At 37.6% G+C, this 19,871-nt stretch overlaps 1 protein-coding gene across 2 annotated transcripts in view; it reads left to right on the forward strand.

The window, feature by feature from the left end:
* The window catches only part of OXCT1 (3-oxoacid CoA-transferase 1), a 174,545-nt gene that overhangs the window by 137,933 nt on the left and 16,741 nt on the right, over positions 1-19,871 (forward strand). Inside the window, exons 15-16 of one of the 2 annotated variants that reach the window (XR_013486150.1) lie at positions 12,919-13,008; positions 15,214-15,295. Coding sequence is in view for 1 of the 2 variants with exons in the window: in XM_020996361.2 (XP_020852020.1) it covers positions 15,214-15,294; positions 19,751-19,852 (183 nt within the window). In the remaining variant the exon portion in view is untranslated. Of the gene's footprint in view, positions 1-12,918; positions 13,009-15,213; positions 15,296-19,750; positions 19,853-19,871 lie in introns of those variants that run through there. The other variant, XM_020996361.2, reaches the window with a different exon arrangement.

Here is a 19,871-nt window from a genome sequence, read left to right on the forward strand (position 1 = left end):
GACCATAGGTCTGTATCTTGCAGTCAGTAGCATCTTAAGTCTTTACACTTGTCAAATACTAGGTTACTAGTATTTACTGCTGTAAATTGTGTGTCGGCTCTGTTCCACTGATCTACCTTTCAATTTCTTAGCCAGAACCAGATAGTTTTTGATAATTACTGCCTTATAATATAGTTTGAGATCTAATACTACTAAAGCTGCTTCCTTTACATTTTTTTTTCACTAGTTACTTTGATATTCATAACTTTTTGTTCTTCCAAATGAATTTTATTTTTTTTTTAATTCAGTAAAATACATTTTTTGGTAATTTAATTGGGATAGCATTGATTGTATAAAGTTTAGGTAAAATTATCATTTTTATTGCATTGGCCCTACCCAGTGCTCTCCTTATAATAACCTTGTGAAGTAGGTGGGATAGTTATTTTCCCCATCTTACGCATGAGGAAACTGAGACTCAGAAAGATTTAAATGAATTATGTTCATACAACTGGTAAGTGTCAGATTTGGGAGTAGGGTCAGGTCTTTAGAATTTTAAGCCCACTCTTATTTCTACTGGGTTAAAGCAAACCATTGTCTGCTGTTGACCTTGATTTTGGTCTGAATTTTGATATCAAGATGATACTGTTCTTTGCTTCCCGGCTAAGACACATGATAGTCTTTTTTTTTTTCTTTTTGGTGAGGCAGTTGGGGCTAAGTGACTTGCCCAGGGTCACACAGCTAGTAAGTGTCATGTGTCTGAGTCTGAATTTGAACTCAGGTCCTCCTAACTCCAAGGCCAGAGCTCTATCTACTGCGCCACCTAGCCGCCCCCACATGATAGTCTTCTTGCAAGGCGGGATGGTATAGTTGAAAGAACGCTTGACTTGAAGCAGAGTTCTGGATTCACATACCATCTTTACCACTTGACTAGTTGGATGACTGTAGGCAAATCTCTTAACCTTGCTGAGCCTTGGTTTTCTTCTCTGTAAAATGGAAATAATGAGGATTAAACCATAGTTATTTCCCTCCTGAGGAGCTGTGTGGTATAGTGGATAGAGAGCTGGCTGGGTTCAAATCCCTGATCTGGCCTTGTGTCACAAGGCAAATAACTTAATTTCTTGGTGCCCCAGGGAATTCTCTTCAGACTAAATTATAAAGCAGGTATCAATCTGCATTGCTGGACAGTTTCCTCATTGGAAATTTCCTATATTAATGAACATACAGGTCCTGTCCCCAAGCATGAAGGGGAGAACTAGGTACACATTGTTATTATTTAGTGCTGTTTGATACTTCTTGTCAACTTGGGGACAGTGTACCTCGTAGATAACAGGATTCAGGTCCGTGTTTTTATTATTACTATTTAAAAAATATTTTTACACCAAAATTTACATGTTTACACTCTGGTATTACCAAGATCCGAGATAAAGCTCTGGATCAACTACTGATAAGAATTGTAAGCTGTGCACATCTGGAGACATAGTCAGGCTATATAGGCTGGTTTAGTTGTCATGATTAATGATACAAATTGAATAAAATGGTAAGAAATCATTCTAGTCCTTCAGTGTTTAGTGGTAGCAGACATACTTGATCCTAGCAGCATACCTGAGCTAGTTTGAACAAGAAGCCCCTGCATGGTAGTCATGGGGTCTTTTAAAAAGGATTAAGAGAAGAAGTGTTATTCAATGGAAAGAGCTCCAGCTTCAGAATCAGAAGAGCTGAGTTCAAATTCTCTCTCTGCTTACTGTTTGTCACTTAACTCTTGGCCCCAGTGGGAGGCAGGGTGTTGTACTAAGGGGTCCCTAAGGTCCTTTTTAGTGCTGTCTGTCATCTGATCCTCTGACTTGGGGAGGGGTGTTCAGTTCCCAACAGTGCCACTGAATTGTTCTGTAACAAGAAGTTCTTTCTGTTATATAGACTCTTATCTAATCATATAGATAATAATAGCTAACATTTATATAGTGCTTACTTTGTGCCAGGCACTGGGCTAAGCCCTTTATAATTATTACCACTTATCATCTACCAAATGGAAACAATAATTGTGGGTGCCTACTTACCTGCTTCCTTGGCTATATTATCACCAAGATATTGCAAGGATCAATTAGATAATGACAGTGAGAGATAAAATGTCTTGAACCTCTCAGAGAAACTTACTGTGTATAGCTATCCCTTGGATAGAGCCTTGTTGAATTACTGTTTCATTTGTTGTAAATATGGAGATGACTAGTGCAGATTTTGTAGCCTATTTAAAAGAAGGCCAACCAAACCTTTGAAGCTGAATTTTGAATTTTGAACCTCTCTGTAAACTTGCTTTTGGGCAGGACCCTAAAATTGATACTGAAATTTAAGGTCAAGAGATCAGTGAGAATCTATTATCTCCAGATGTCTACGTGTAAAAATAACAAATCCTGGCACACACACAAATATGCTTGTGTCTTTCAAAAATAAGCTGCTTCCATTTAGGTAGTAATCCATGTTTTCATTCTCTAGGAAGCTCTTCCTTATAGGTATATGAGATCCTTTTAGAATGGCAGTCTGGCAAATGACAAAGACCACTTGGAAGTGAAAAAAATTCTGCAATTAAAGGTTTAGAATAGTGAAGCTTTTGGAAACAGAAAACTTCAGTATTCTGAAGAAGCCTGATATCGGGTATTGGGTATTGTTATCTATTTTTATTAACATTCTTATTTGTCTGCCATCTGATTTCTTTGAACTTCAGCTTTAATTGCTTCAGACCTGAAGCCTGGGTTTTAGCTAATTTGCCTGGCTGATCTTACATGGTATTTTCTTTGTCTTGTTCTCTCTTAATTTCTCATTCTCATTTTTAAAATTAAATCCAGGTGGTAGGTAGTCATGATTCAGCTTGGTGGCAGTGCTAGGTGTTCCATAACTTAATGCATGGACCTGGGAGATATACCTTATCCTAAAATAAGAATATGCCTATCCTTAAATATGTAAGTCAATTACTAATAATAATTGTAAGCTTTTGGAGGACAGGGACCAGGTCTTCCTCCCCATGAGTAAGTTCAGTCACCAAAGTAATTGAGAACCGTGAATCAGTCTGGTAGTGAAACTTGTAACAAGTAAGAAATTACCATCATTTGTTTACTAAATATTGTGAAGTTATCAGTGGTGCATAAATATGGAGCAATAGAAATTAAATCCACATAGGTGACTTTAGAGAAGTGGCTTTCAAGAGCAGCCAAAAATATTTAATTTCATAAACAAAATGATTCTGAGCTTACAAAGCAAATCCACATCTCTTCTAAAGACAAGTATTTATTTGGAGAAAATTCCTTTCAACTTTCTTTTGTTGCTGCTTTGATGTTGATGCATACGTCAGGCAAGGTCTTTTGTCGGAACTGAAGTCAGACTCAGCCTGAATTATTTTTGTGCATTTGTTTGCAAAACATGAAGGCTGCATTTAGCCAACTATCTCTTTTTTTTTTTTTTTTTTGCTTCGACTTTTGTCTTTACACTCAGCTGGAATTCCTGATAAAAGAAAACAAATGGTGGCTATTGCTGTCTGACACATCTAGCCAGCAACCCCTCTATACAGAAGCTTTTCACAGGAAATAGAAAACATAGTTTCCATGTTGTTTTGCTCTCCGTGGGGAAATTGGAATTAAAAGTAAGATCATGATTAGAGGTAGTTTATTCTCCCCCCCATGTAAAGAAATAACAATTTGCAAACATAGCCACAAACAGAAAAAGTGTGTGTGTGTGTGTGTGTGTGTGTTGTGTGTGTGTGTGTGTGTTCGTTTTAGTTAGGCTACTTCCTGTTTGGAGGTGTCTCCATTCATTAACTGAACTTCTTTGCACGCTTGTAAAAGCAAGGCAGGTATGCTAACTGGTTAATTAATGTTTGTTGAAGGCATTAATAAATGCATTAAGCAGTGACAAAGAGAGAGTATAAATGCCTTCTTCTCAAGTTTCAATAATTGAGTCAGTCAGTAGGCATTTATTAAATGCTTAATTTGTGCCAGGCCTTATGCTAAGCACTAGGGATACAAAGAAAGTTTTAAAAAAAACCAAACAAACATGGTCCCCTACCCTCAAGGAACTCAGTCTAATAGGGGAAAAAAATCAATTCAACAGACTTTTACCAAACACTTTATTATGTTAAAAAAGAATATTTTATATAGTCTTGCTTTCAAGGAGCTGTGCTCCTTGTAAATAAACATGATACAAGGCAGAATGTTTAAGGATAGGAAAGAAAGACCAAAACAATGAAAGGAGAAAGGGAGAGGGTACAGAACAAAGAATGCTTCATACTTCATGAAAGAAATGGCACCTTAGATGGGCTTTGGCGACATGGAGATGGTATTCCAGGCGTGGAGGAAGACCTCTGAATGCAAAAGGCAGGAAAGTGTAAGCCAAGGTTAAGAAATAACTTTGTCTGGACATTAAATGGGTAAAGGGAGAGTGGTTTATAATTCAGTTTATTATTCAGGCTGAGTCTGACTTCAGTTCTGACAAAAGACCTTGGCTGATGTATACATCAGCATCAAAGCAGCAACAAAAGAAAGTTGGAAAGAATTTTCTACAAATAAACATTTATCTTTAGAAGAGTTGTGGGTAAGCTCAGAATCATTTTGTTTGTGAAATTAAATACTTTTGGCTGCTCTTGAAAGCCATCTTTCTTAAGAGTCACCTATGTGGATTTAAATAGAGCACTTTAAATGTCGTATTGGGATTTTGTTCCACGTGCAAAAATACACTAAATTTGAATTCTGAGGTTTCAGTCTTAATGCCGCTACTTAATGCTTCCATGACTTGAGGAAAGTTAAAACCGCTCCAGTTTTTAGTTTCCATAATTGTAAAATGAGGGGATTGGACTAAAAGATCTCTGGCATCTCCTCAGAAATCTAAATCCTATCATCCTGTTAGTGCTAGGGAATCATTGGTAATTCTTGAGCACAGAATAGGAACTGGCTTGATCACACCTGTACATTAGGAATTTGATCTGGCAACAGTGAAGGAAAGGTTAGGTCAGTCAGTCAGTAAACGTTATCAGGTACTTATTATGAGAGCTGCTAGGTACAGAGTCTAATTTGGAAAGTTATTGTGAAGGGTTTTGTTGTTCCCTCCATGCTTGGAGTCAGCATCCATGTACCATAACAGCAGATCCAAGAACAGAATCCACACCTTCTGACTCCTAGTTTCAAATTCTTGACTCTGCTACCCTGCCAACTACCTACCCTTTCTCTTGACTACCTCGAAGCAGGTGATTTTGTTCTCCAAATAATGCACAGAAGACCTGTTGCCAAGAGTATAAGCTTTCAGCTTATGAAAGGAAAGAGATTTAGTCACACTTGTCAGTTACCCTATAGAAGCAAAGTCTAGGCATCTATTTTAATAGCACAAATAAGAGGCCTATTTCTGTAGCAGGCTTAGATCTTATTTATATTTCAATTTTTTGGCCAGCAGGAGGTCTGGATCCTGAGGAGAAGAAAAGAGCCAATAATTACATTGTTCTGAAGCTTTATATATATATCTTGGTGAATAATTTGGTCTATTAGGTATAACCTATGCCAAATGTATGACTCTTTGAGGAGCTTATATGGAGTTATATGCGAGTTATGTGGCCTGTCAGTATTTTTCTTCCAGGAAGCATTAGAAAAAATAACCTAAATAAACGCTCAATTATTTTCATACAAACCTGTCAGAAACGAACAAATTTAGACTTTTAGAGCTATATTTTTAGTTGGGTTTCCTTTTGTTTGTTTGCTTTGGTCTCAGTCTTTAATTTCATTGGTATAGAGAGCCAATGAAGATCAGTGCCTGTACTTTGAGAGGTTAATTGATTTGCCTAGGGTCAGATAGCCAATTTGTGACAAAGGTGATCTTTCAATCCAGACTATTTAGCTTTATTAAACTTAATATGAGAAAATCTTTTCAAGGATGCTTTTTTTAGCAATATGATAATGATTATGTAGTCTATCTCTTTTAAATGTGATAGAGCAAATTGTTGTAGATAATTATTAGCCACAGCAACTCAGAAAGATTGTCGACTAAGCCACAGAGGGATTACAGTCTGCCATCATCTAGGGACACAGAGCCTTGAAATAGTAAAGTCATTATCAATCCAGTTTAACTTCTTTGAATTTATGGGTGCTTAGAGAGATCTTTTTATGGCAGGTTTATTCTGGGATTTACTGATCAGGCTCTATTTGGGACTAGTTTTATTTGCCTTTAAGATTTAGACTTTTCGAGCCATCAGTCGGTGGTTAATGGAATGAAAGCTCTTTGAGGACGAAGACCTTCCTCCCTAACTCTGATCTTTGTAGGTCATCATTCAGTCTTTCAGTCATGTTCAGGTCTTTGTAACCCCACGGACCATAGCACACTAGTACTGTCCATGGAGTTTTCTTGGCAAAGATATTGCATATTGGAGTGGTTTCTCATTTCTTTATCTAGTGGATTAAAACAAACACTTAACCAATTGTTTTGCCCAGGGTCACCCAGCTAGTAAGTGTCTGAGGCTGGATTTGAACCAGGTCTTCCTGACTCCAGGCCCAGTGCTCTATCCACTGAGCCACGTAGCTGCCTCCTACACAATCTTTGGATACTCAGAACCTTATGTAGTACCAGGCACCTAGTGGATGCTCAATAAATGTTGAACTAAATTGAATGATGCCTTTTCCATTTATACAGTGATGATAGAGCATCCTGCACAATGCATTATGTGATAAAACTAAACTTACCAATAACCTGATCAAGCTCCCACCAAGACTTCAAATTATTTGATGGTATTGTTTTGAGCTAGTACAGAAAATTATCCCATTCTACACCATGGGATGTTTAGACTGAAAGAAATCCCTCAAAGTCAAACTGCAAGATATCATTAGAACAGGATGAGAACTCTGTGCCCAATGGCCATCATCCCTCAGAACTCATCTATCTCTGGGTGAAGGCTCATGTAGAAGCAGCCTTTTGAGAAATTAAAGATTAGGCCATGGTAATGAATATCCTTTTTATAAATAAGTGACCTGCTTCCTAAGATCTTAAGCTGTAAGGACTTCACTTTGGAGGATTATACTTTTAGATTTAGTTTCCTATTTCGTCTTTCCTTCCTTCCTTCCTTCCTTCCTTCCTTCCTTCCTTCCTTCCTTCCTTCCTTCCTTCCTTCCTTCCTTCCTTCCTTCCTTCCTTCCTTCCTTCCTTCCTTCCTTCTTCCTTCCTTCCTTCCTTTCCTCCTCTCTTCTCTCTCTCTCTCTCTCTCTCTCTCTCTCTCTCTCTCACTCTCTCTCTCTCTCACTCTCTGTGTCTCATTTATCTAGGAACCAAACTTATTCCAGGCTTATCTAAAATGTGAATGCTCTTTGCTCCAGAGATGGCTCCATACTATAACTGAAGCCATGTGGGGATAAGTTGGGATCTTTTAGCAAGCATAAATTGAATATGAGTAAGCCTGAGTTTTTTCTCCCTTCTTCTTTGTCTAGATTGACTTGCCTTTTCAAGAGTATAGTATCCTCTGGAATAGGATGATAATAATGGTGATTTGATAGCTGGGTACTCCATATACACTCTACTCTCTAGGTAGAGTATGAAGGTCCTCAAGTTTTTTGGGGATAGGGTAGGTGCAAGGGAAGGAGATGATTTCCATTCTCCAAACTTTAAAATCATTGTAGGAGAACAGGGGAATGTTTGGTCCTCCTCTGAAGGGAGGGTAGTAGTGATAAATCCTTTCTGTATACCTTGTTGGAATTTCTAGAACTGAGTCACAAATAGGGGGCATGCCCCACCTCCCCCACCATTCAGGTGTTGTCCAAAGAGGAAGTGCATTTGATATCTATAACAACTGCAGCTAATAGAGGGAGCTAGGTGGTGCAGTGGATAGAGTGCCTGGCCTGGAATCAGGAAGTCCTAAGTTCAAATCCAGCCGCAGACACTTACTAGCTGTGTGACCCTGGGCAAGTCACTTAACCCTGTTTGCCTCAGTTTCCTCATCTGTAAAATGAGCTGTAGAAGGATGTGCCAAGAAAATCCCAAATGGAGGTAATAAGAGTCTGAAATGCCTGCATTTATGTACTGATTTTACTTTAAGGTTAGCAAAGTGCTTTGCACACATATCACTTTTGTTAGCTAATGACAGATATGTGAAATGAGAAAGAATTCACCTCGTTACTATGGAGTTGGGTTTTTTTAATTGTTACTTTCTTAAGTATTGATCTTTCTTAGTCTTTTAAACTTCCTTAATTTCTAAACATCCCTTCTTCCCTCAGTTTCCTCCTTCCCTTGTGCCTTTACCATCACAGATTGTTATATAATTGGCCTTATGCATCAAAGTCCTGTACCAGTTCAGTTCAGCAAACAATAAATGACTACTGAATGCAAGGCTCTGTTCTAGGTGTTGTGAACAGAACCATAGAAAGGACTCGATCTCTGCCATCTCAAGAAGTTTATTATTTTAGTGAGCCAGAAAAAAGCTGGAAATGTACAACTTTGCAACTCAGACCCAGAAATCAATTGCTCTTGGTCCTGAGATGCTTTTATTTAATGACACTTGCAAGTGAGAAATCTCTCACTGGTACTATCCCTGCCATTGTAATTCTTAGCAACAGAATTACTGGAAATTTTGAGACCTGGAGGGGATATTGTTTACATTTTATGTGTCTGTACTTTGGGCCTTTATCCCAAAATATATTTACAAGAGCATGGGTTTTGTATCCATAGTTAAGAAACATTAAAAGTACAGGAGTAAGTGATTTGGAATTCTTGTATCTTTGGGGTTTTTTTTGTTGTTGTTGTTAAGCAAAATGTAAAGTTGCCTCTGATGACTGTGAAAGTAATCAGTCCATCTCTTTTTCGAAAAAGAACATTTATTAATTTGGCTATGATGATAACTATGAGATTCTTGGAAGATCATTTAACCACAGTTGTTCATCATTGTTGATGTTAGGTTTAATAGTTCTTGAAGATTTCTGGAGGTAAACTAGAGGGGGGAATAAAGGAATAAGCAATTATTATGTACCTGCTGTGTGCCAGACACTGCTCTAAATACTTTCCAAATGTTTTCTCATTTGAACCTCACAACAACCCTGGGAAGTAGATCCTATTGTGACATTTAAAAAGGTTTGAGGGACATAGTTTCTGGGAAATTTAATCATTTTATTAATAGTGCCAGCATTTTCAATAAAAGAATGGTCATTTGGCTGTATGTCTTAGATCAAAGACACCCAACAGCTGTGAGCTCACGGTTTATATGCCCTTGAAAGAGCAAGCATTCAGTCAGCTCTGATTGGTTAACAGTGAATGAGAAAATGAATATTACAATGAGAGGGTAGGCTGTATTAGAATGAGGGTCTTGGGCTATGTGACTTGGATCCCCCATATCTTGATCAGAGAGACCTAGCAATTTCCATATCACCTGTCTGACAAAAGGGAGAATCAACACTTCCCCAGACCTGTCTGAGTAAACACAGTGAGCAGGAATACATTCATTAGCCCAAACTTAGAATTTCTTTTACTGTCTGATAAGATCTTGGCCTGGGTAAATCTTTAAGAGAGGTTTCCCACACTGGTTGTTTTCTAGATGAGGAAGTAGAAAAGGAGAAAAACCATGGTCCTAATACAATAATTAGTTATTAAATACAAGAGAGAAATAATCATTTCTCACAGTATTGTTATCTATTTTATAATTGAGGAAACTGAGGCAGACAAAGGTTGTGACTTGCCTGGGATCACATAGCTAGTTAACATGTAAGGCAGGATTTGAACTTAACTCTTCCTGACACCAGACCCAGTGCTGTATCCGCTGAATCTTGTTTATGTTATGGACTCCTTTGGTGGTGTGTTAAAACCTATGAACCCCTTCTCAGAATGAGATTTTTTAAATAATTGAAGGAAATATTAAATTTAATTGAAGGTTAGTAAAGGTAATTTTTCTCTTCTAAGTTCATGACCTCCTGAAACCTTTTGGGGGTCCATGGACCTTAGATGAAGAACCCTTAACAGGAAATAATCTCAGTAAGGACAGTGATAGAGAATGTTGACTTTGATCTTTTGAAAAGAACAGCTACATAGAAGATTCCCTGATTCCAAGTTGTCTGTGAATAGGTAGAGGGGTTTAAAAAAAAAAAAAAAGGAAGGTCATGAAAAAAGGAGATGGAAAGGAGTTGAGATCCTTCCTGAGGTTATGGGGAAGGTAGAAGTTGTCTGAGTTGTACCAGAAGGATGAAAAATGAAAGGCCTCAGCCCTTATGTTCAGCAGAACATTTTTATTTTGTTCCTTTATTATTGTTGTTCTAAATGTAAGATTTCTTGATGCTTTTAGCTCACTGTTATTTGCATATATATACTTATGTGTTTATATGTATATATGTACACTTTAAAAAAATTTTTTTAAAAATTTTTTCTGAATGCTTTTCTCTTCTCCTAGCCCTTCCCCACCCATTGGGAAGGAAAGAAATATGATATCCATTATACATATGAAGTGAGGCAAAACATATTTCCACCTTAGCCATGTTGCAAAAGAAAAGAAAAATGAAAAAATGGTCCCCATTATTTTTGTATAGAAGTTTTCTTCCCAAAACAAGCCAAAGAAAAAGTTAAGCAAAACCACTAGATCCAGTGTATGTAACATTTTATACCCATAGCTGCCTGTTTCTCTCCCAAGAAGAGAGACATTCAAGAAGGCATTTTTTTCCTCTTGAAAACTGTTACTTTATACTTTTGACATTTAAGAATGGAATGAGGAGGATATGTGAAAGTTAATATTTTTCAATTAACAAAAATCTATTTTCTTTCCCGTCCTTATCTTCTCCCCACCCCAGTGACTAAAAACAAACAAACAAAAAACCTTACATCAGTATACGTAAGTACGCAAAATCAATCCCCTCATTAGTCATGTCCAAAAATATATGAGTCCCCTGCACCTCTCTGTTAGGAAGTGGGTAGCGTGCTTGATCATTTGTCCTGTGAAAATCGTAATCCTTCCTCATCCCTGCCTCCAGGTTTCCCTGACTGCCTTCAAAGTCTAACCAAAAATCCCTACTGTCTGAAAGAGGGCTTTCCTGGCCTTCCTTCCTTCTGTGAATATTTCCAATTTATCCTCTATCTATCTTGTTTATACATAGTTATTTATGTGTTATTACTCCCCATTAGATTGTAACTTCCTTGAAGGCAGGGATTATTTTTGCCTTTTTTAAATCCCCAGTGCCTGGCACATAGTTAGCACTTTTTAACATGCTTGTTAACTGATCCACTAACTCTGTTGCATTGATCAAATTTCTTAAGTGTTTAAAAGTGTTTGTCTTTCTAATGCTGCTGTTGTTTTATAAGATGTTCTCCTGGTTCTGCTCACTTCTCTCTGTATCAGTTTATACAAATTTATCCACTATCTCCTCCATAACCTGTTACAGCAGATGGTATTCCACTGCAGTCATATACTGTAATTTGTTTAACTTGGTTTAATGGTCATCCCCCCTTAGTTTCCAGTTCTTTGCTACCTCAAAAAAAAAAAAGCTGTTTTGTCTGTATTTTAGTACATGGGGATCCTTTTCCTCTTTATTTTATCTCTTTGGGATGTAGATCTAGTAGTGGTATCGCTAGGTCAAAGGGTATGATGTTGGGCATAGTTCCAGATGGCTTTCCAGAGCAATGTATAATTCCATCAGCAGTGTAGTAATATACCTTCTTTCCTCTAGCCTTGAGAGGGATAGATAAGAAGGAAGATTCAGAAGTGGATCATAAAATCTCACTTCCCTTGGAATTTTTTCTACATTGAATGATCCAGTCATGACAGAGAATATCTCCTTTTTCTGGTCCTGCTTTTCCTTGTACTGAAAACATACTGCTTTTTGCCTTTTTGTTAATCATTTGTACATTTGGGTTCCTTGCACTGGTATAACCAAAATAGAGTACAGCATTAATTAGTTCTATCATGGCTTCATCAACTACTCTAGTTATATCTTGAAATTTTTGGATTCCTTAGCTTTTCCTGTACCTCTTTTCCTCTTTTTTCCTTTTATTCTTGGGCATTTGCTGGTTTGTGTGTGTGTGTGTGTGTGTGTGTGTGTGTGTGTGTGCGTGTGTGTGTGTGTTACACTTTAGTGTTGTCCTTTTATTACATTACTCTATTTGGAAAGAGTACACATAAAACGAATTTTCTATGGATCACCTGCTAAATCAGGAGTATTGTTTACCCCAAGATTTGTATTGTGTCCTGTTATTCATTTCATGAGTTTTGGAGGTTCCATGTCAAGGCTATTTTCTGCATGAGTTGGTGCTTTGAGTGTCGACAGAAGACCTCGTGCATTTGTAAGTGTGTGCCTTATTCATTATAGAAATGTTAAATACAACATCCTACATAATTCTTGGCTGTATTGGAAACAAAGACAGCAAAGAACTTTGGGCAAGGTGGATCACAATTTGAAAGATAACATTGTTAGTTGAAATTCATTATTTCTCTAAAAACTCATTTTCCAACTGAGTGAAGTGAGCAGGACCAGGAGAACATTTTACATAGTAACAGCAACATTGTGTAATCATCAACTATGATAGACTTAGCTCTTCTCAGCAATGCAGTGATCCAAGACAATTCCAAAAGAGTCATGATGGAAAATGCTATCCACATCTAGAGAAAGAACTATGGATCGAAGCATTACTTTTAGGTTTTTGTTCTTTTCTTTCTTGTGGTTTTTCCCTTTTGTTCTGATTCTTTTTTTTTTCTTCACAACATGACTTATGTGGAAATATGTTTAACATGATTGTACGTGTGTAGCCTATATCAGATTGCTTGCTGTCTTGGGGAGGGGGAGAGAAGGGAGGGAAGGAGAAAAAAGTTTGGAACTAAAAATCTTATAAAAATGAATATTGAAAACTATCTCTATTAATTGGGGGAAAACACCCTCATTTTCCATTAAAGAAGTGATTACCTTCCAATCATATGTAGAGCTTGTTCACATAATGAGAACAGAAACTTTTTCTTTCCTACAGAAATGTTTTTGAGAGGCACACAGATTGTACCTAATGTTGGCATCTGGGAACTGAATTCATTGTGACATGTCTGTTTGAGTTATATGAGATGTAAGTTGGCCAACTTGAAACTGTAGAAGTTAGAATATTTGCCACAGATTTCAACTGATTGATTTAGATTTGCAGCATCTGCAGACTTGCTTTGAAATATGAAAAGGAAAAATTGATCATCAAAAGAATAGTTAACATTAAAAGGAAGTAGCAATCCAGTGAGACAGCTGGGGATGCTGTAGTGCAGTGTGCTGGGCCTGGAATCAGGAAGATCTGAGTGAAAATACAGCCTCAGTCGCTTACTAGCAGTGTGATCCCAGGCAAGTCACTTACTCTTTGCTACCTCAGTTCTCACCTGTAAAATGGGGATAATAATAGCACCTACCTCCCTGGATTATAAGGATCAACTGAAATAGCATGTGTAAATCACTTTGCAAACCTTCAAGCATATAAATGCTAGTTTCTATTATTATAGCTATTATTATTAATGAATGAAAAGACACTTATTAAACACTTATTTGCCAAGCACTGCTAAGCACTGGAAGTACAAATTACAAAAGTGAAGATAGGCCCTACAGTCAAAGAGCTCTTGTGATGGGAAGGATGTGGTTACTGGAACCATGGGCCAGTATGCTGACCCATCCTTTACATTGAATAGCAAGTTTGAATCGATTCTATTTCCTGAACTGGAAATGGAGTGGGAAGGAAGGACAGTGTGGAGGATATGTATGTGATAGCCAGGCATCTGTCAAGGAAGTGTTTGGGGAATAAAATATGTGGCTAGAGTAAGTACTACACTCACTACTATATGTTTTCTGATAGACTAAATTCTGCAAACCCACGTCTAACTTGTAATTAGTTTAGCCCCAGTTTTGACTGAATGACATATATGTATATCGACATGTATGTCTGTATATATATAGACACACATACGTAGGTATACACAAATATAAACGTGTGTATATGTCTTTTACCTATATGTGGCTGCCTCCTTTCCCACCATAGATATGGATATTCATTGCCTCTGGATTTCTGATTAGTTAACATGTTGCCATAATAATTTATATTTGAATAGATGCTTCATCCTTACCAAACACTTTTCCATATATATTTTCTCTTTCAGTCTCCACTGTGTTCCTCTGAAGATGTCAGATTAGCTATAATATAGATGAGGAAAGTAAGATTCACCAAGGTCGGGGGTTGCCCAAGGTCACCCAGCTCATAGGTAAGGGTATGGGAGTGAGTCAGGAGTTGAATCAATGTCCTTGTGGTTCCTAATCCAGGCCTCTTTGCACTACTCCACGCTGCTTCTCATGAAAATAGGATTCTCTAAGTTAAGCATAGTCCCTGAAACCTCACTTTTTTTTTTCCTTATAAGACCTATAAAGTTGCTGTTTTTCAGTCATTTCAGTTGTGTCTCACTCTTCGTGACCCCATTTGGGGTTTTCTTGGCAAAGATATTAGAGTGGTTTGCCGTTTCCTTCTCTAGCTCTTTTTACTGATGAGGAAACTGAGGCAAACAGGATGAAGTGATTTGCCCAGGATCACACAGCTAGTGTCTGGAGCCAGATTTGAACTCACACAAAGATGAGTCTTCCTGACTCCAGCACTCTATCCAGTGCGCCCTCTAGCTGCCCAGTGCCATCTTTAAAGAATGAATAAACCAAGGTCTCATAGCATCCATATGGGATTTGTAGTTGTCATAGAATAGCTGAAGGAAAATAAAAGTAATATTGTGATTGAACCTTGTACATTTCACACAAGAAAAGGCTTGTCTCAAATGTACATTTAGTATCATGAACGAACAGAGTTTTGGGTTTATCCTACCATGAAGTAGAATATTTAATACTATATTTGACATTCAGAAATATACTTTACCAGACTAAAAAACAAAACAAAAACCAACATGTAGGAAGTGGCCTCCCAGAGTTGTTTTCTGTATTTTTAGTTTTGATTTTTAAATTTTAGCTTCATTTTAAGGCTGTATGTAGGTTAAGGGAAGGAAAATAGTGGAGATATTTCAGAGAATGGATATGGTTTCATATTTCAACAAATGCTGTTGTTGGGTAGTTTTCCTCAAATTACTTCAGCACAGCCGTCATCCACAGAAAGGAAGACAATATTGTACAAAGGTCTTAGAACAATATGTACTTAGGGGAGAATGTAAACACATTTCTCTGATCTTTTCATTTTGTCTTATAGCTGCATAAATTCTAATAAGCCGTCCTTCCAAAGACTGTTTCTGGTTTCTCTCATTTTATGCAGGGAAATGCACACAAAATTCTGGATAAGTGCACATTACCGCTTACTGGGAAGCAATGTGTGAACCGTATCATTACTGAAAAGGTAAAGTGCTTTCCTTTTTTCTTTTCCTTTGCCTGATAGCATCTATCACCATGTCATTTTTATTTGAAAGGACTATTTCAGTTGCATATAGCCTCCCTGGAAATGTAAATTGCATACATAGAGTTCTCTTCCTCCTCCTCCTCCCCCTGCTCCTACTTTTGCCCCTTGGGGCCCAAGCAGAACTAGCCTGGACCCTCTTCCAGGTAACATAGATAACTTTTCAACCACTTGAAGACAACTCTTACAGTCCAAAACCCCGACTCCAGATTTCTCTTTTCTACGCTAAAGAAAGGGGAAAAGGTTTATATGGATTTATTTTCAAAGTGCTGCTTCTTCCAGGCCACTCTGGGAGCAAAAGTTATCTGGTGTTCATCTAAAAGGTAAGATAGGCTGATGAAAGTTAAGAGAAAGTGTCTGCCATTTTGTGCACACTGGATATTTTTTATGAGTTACTTTTACAAAACCTACATAAATATTGCCCTAAGGGAGTTGACTGTGAGCATATCATAGAACAGAATAATTCTTAAGACTGGTGATGTCTAGAAAGCTCATTTCATCCACTTTCTAAGAAGACATAATTTAAAGTCCATTATGATTTCTTATACAGAAAGTTCTATCACATAGGGCAGCTGGGAGGAGCAGTAGATAAGAGCACTGTAATTGGAGTCAAGAAAACCTGAGTTCAACTCACATGGCCTCAAACACTCACTAGCAGTGTCACCCTGGGCAAGCCACTTAATCTATTTGCCTCAGTTTCCTCATCTGTGAAATGGGGAGTAATGTATATTCACAAGGGATAGCCCAGTCTATCTTCAGACTACTATGTAACCTGATAGCCCACATTTGCATATTCAAATTCTTTATTCCAAACAAATAGGGCTGGTTGTTTCCTTGAAGGAGTTATATAGACGCCCACCATCTCTTCACTTTTGCTTATACTGTTTCTCTTCATCTGGAATATCCTCTTTCCTTTCCACTTATCAATATGGTACCCATTTCAAGGTCAAATTCAAGGCTTCCTCTCCCTTATGAAGCTTTCTGGGGCCATTATGAATCACGGTAATCCCTTTCCTCTGAACTTGGAGCTCCTATTATCTATATTACCCATTTGGCACTTGTCATAAACTGCCCTGGGAAGTCTTTAATATTGCTGTCTTTATTGTTATTCAACTCTTATTTTATATAATGTGCCCATATCTTATCTCCCCAACTATATTATTTAAATTTAAGTTACTTAAAAGCAAAAGACCCCATCTTCGAGTTCTTTGTATACCCTCTTTCCCTCAATAAAAGACTGGCCCTGGACTATGGACATAGGAGGTATTCACTCCTTAAGTATCTGTTGAATGAGGGATGAAAGATTCTTCAGCACTAAGAGTCATAAGGATGCCCTATGTGGCCACAGACGTGAGAGGGGGTAAGGAGGGAAGAGAGAACTCCTCAAACAACTCTGTAAAAATTCCATTAGTGGCCTTTTGAAAGAGGAGGAAGCTGGGATTCTTGGAACCATCACTCCTTTTATTAGTGCAGCCAAAGTGTGAAAGATGGCTCCCCACGTGGAAGCCTATGCCACTATTACTGGTTTTATTTCTCTGAAAATCTCTCTGTAGTGCAATCCTGCTGTGATAGGGAGAGGATAATGAACAAACCCTTCTGGAGGAAAGTGGCTCCTCTTTTCTGTTTTTTAGATGTAATGGTGAGATGGGTTTTCTCCTGGTAGATCTTCACTGTTACTTGGTCTTTGTTTACTTTCTCTGCTGCCAGCTGGAATTCCTCATGGGGTTACAGGGAAGTTAGTTTCCCCATCTAATAACAGGCACCTTACTTTCCCATCGATGTTCTCTAGACTCAATTGCAGCACGAGGCATGTGTAAATAAAACAAGCCACAAGCCAATTTGCCCTAGTTTTAATTTTCCTTATACTTAGAGCTTACCTTAATGCTAACAGCACCTTATTCATTATTCTAGAAAATTCCATGTCCTATATTGTTTTAATGACTTGACCCTAAGGAGTTTTCTTTCCTTCTTGTCTGTTCCCTTTTTGTAAGTGTGCATTTATTCTTAATTCAGGACAGAAGAGATCAGGATAGATTGTGCCCCAGACACATTTTCTGCAAAGGAAAAAGATTTCCATTTTCGTGGTTTTAATTGTCATTTTGAAATTAAACAAGTCATCCAAAGCAGTATAAAGAAACATTTCCATAATGATCATTTTTATTATCCAAACAAATATCTGTTCGGGAGTGTGGGTTTAAATTTTTTTTTTTAATGTGCAAGAACAGATTGGTAAAAACATCGTGGTTTTAAAATTTAGCACCCTTTTCCTGTGGAATCAACTTAGTTTAGCAAATGAAGAAGAGCACCTACTCCTTTCCATCCCCCTAGGTATTCTGCTCATCTTTGGGGAAAAGTTACTGCTCAGAAATTCTCTCCAAGTTGTCACATTAAAGCTATTGTAAGGTAATTATCTAAAACATAAATGGAAACAAAAGCCCTTAGCAGTCAAGCTGCCACAAGCTCCAGAAGAAGTGTGTATCTGCAAATGATTGTGAATACATTGCACTTCCCTGAGGTTTATGCAGACGTAAGTTCTGAACCTAAATAACAGCTAAATTGTATACAAAGGAATCATTAGATTCATCAGAATAGAATCTAACCATTCCTAAGATAAAGGCCCTTTAAAAAGTGTCATGTGAGGAATGGTTGAAAGGGGTTTGTTTAGCTTGAAAATTAAGGAACAGCTTGACTCAACTTAAAATATTTGGAGGGCTGTCATGTGGAAGGTAGATTAGAAGTAGATACTTACTTTACATCTCTGGAGGGGAGAATTAGGACCAGCAGATAAAAGTCACAAGAACATACATTTCAGATCAACTTTTAATATTTAGTTCACTTTTAATATTTAGAGCTATCTAATATTATATATTGGCATTCCAGGTAGTAAGTTTCCTATCACTAGAGGTATTCAAGGAAAGAATGAATGACCATCTGATGTGAGCCGTATGAAAGAGATTCCTTGATTCAGTTGGACTAATGGGAGCCTAAAGGCACTCCAGCTCTTGATTTTAAATGTGGAAGTGTTTGTTTTGAATCTGAAACATCATCCCTCCAAGTGTACCTGTTGGGCCTAACTTACCCTAACCAGCACCATACCTTCTTAAGATTCAGATACCTTCTCAGTCACATTCTTGGGCAAGTCATTTAATCTGTCTTAGCCTCAGTTTCTTCATCTGTAAAGTGGGAGGGGAGAAGGAATAAGCTTTTATTAAGCACCTGCTGTGTGCCAGGCATTAGGCTAATTTGCTTTACACATATTTTATCATTTGAAAATGGGGATAGTAATAGCACCTACCTCACAGGGTGGTTGTGAGAATCAAAGAGATAACATGTACAGCGAAACCTTAAAGCTGTGTAAAAATGGTAGCTATTCTTAGCAATCCTTCAGCTGTGCTATGGCTCCTTCCTCTTTCTCTTTTAACTTTTTATCCCTAGCAACATATAATACTTTCCTGGGCCTTCCCCTTGTAACAGCTTTTATTCATTATTATATCCATTTTGATAGAAATTTTCTAAAATGGAGAATGTATTTTCCTGCCTTAACAACATTCCTTGATAAGTAAAAGTCACTGATGCTGATGTAGTCAGTACAAACACCACTTGTGGTGCAGGAGAATAAAAAACTGCACTTCTGTCAAGACCATGGGGTGTACTGGGAAGAGCTTAGGACTTAGGGGGAGACTTGGATTCAACTCTCAGCCCCTGTCCTTTCTACCTTTGTGACCCCTTCCAGCTGGTATTTATATTTTTATCTTTTGGAACTGATCTGTGATGTCCATTGGTATCAGTGATGCTGACACTTCCTTATGAAGAGGCCTCCTCCCATACCAGTGAAGAGGCCCTCAACCAGTGAGGGGTGACCTTCTTCTCAATTATAGTTTTCTCAAATTATAGTTTTATTTGCCCAGGACACTAAGAAATTAAGTTGTAATGACCAGGATCACACAGCAAGTATGTGTTAAAAGGCAAAAATTGAAGCCAGGCCTTCTTGACTATGGCCACCTACACTTGACCATCCATTACTCTATGCTGTTTCTATTAGTTTTTTTTAATGAATGCCTGTATTAATTTATTGTCCCGTGTTTGATTAGTGTCAAAAAAAATTTTCTTTTTAATGTTATTTAAGCTGTTATTAGCAAATAAATGCCATTACTATTCACCACTGGTGTATTTTCTAGCATCCACTCTTGGACATGTAATTACTGATTAGGAAGTTAGTACGTGTTAACCATAGATGATAGTCTCACAGTTTCAGACTGCTAATTTTTTGGTTCCTTTTGATCTCTATGCTTGTTTTCTCCTTTAAAAACATGAGTTGTCATTTCAGGTTTCTTTGCCTCATGTTATAAAATTATTACCATGCTAAAAATTATTGTTGCCACTCGCTTGAATCTGACAGGCCGTGTTTGATGTGGACAAGGAAAAAGGGTTGACTTTGGTTGAAATCTGGGAAGGACTGACAGTGGACGACATAAAGAAGAGCACTGGATGTGATTTTGTTGTAAGTATTTATGTGCGTA

This window comes from Phascolarctos cinereus, unplaced genomic scaffold (genome assembly GCF_003287225.1).
Source record: "Phascolarctos cinereus isolate Bilbo 61053 unplaced genomic scaffold, phaCin_HiC Scaffold_4;HRSCAF=312, whole genome shotgun sequence".
In the NCBI taxonomy this organism is placed as follows: domain Eukaryota; kingdom Metazoa; phylum Chordata; class Mammalia; order Diprotodontia; family Phascolarctidae; genus Phascolarctos; species Phascolarctos cinereus.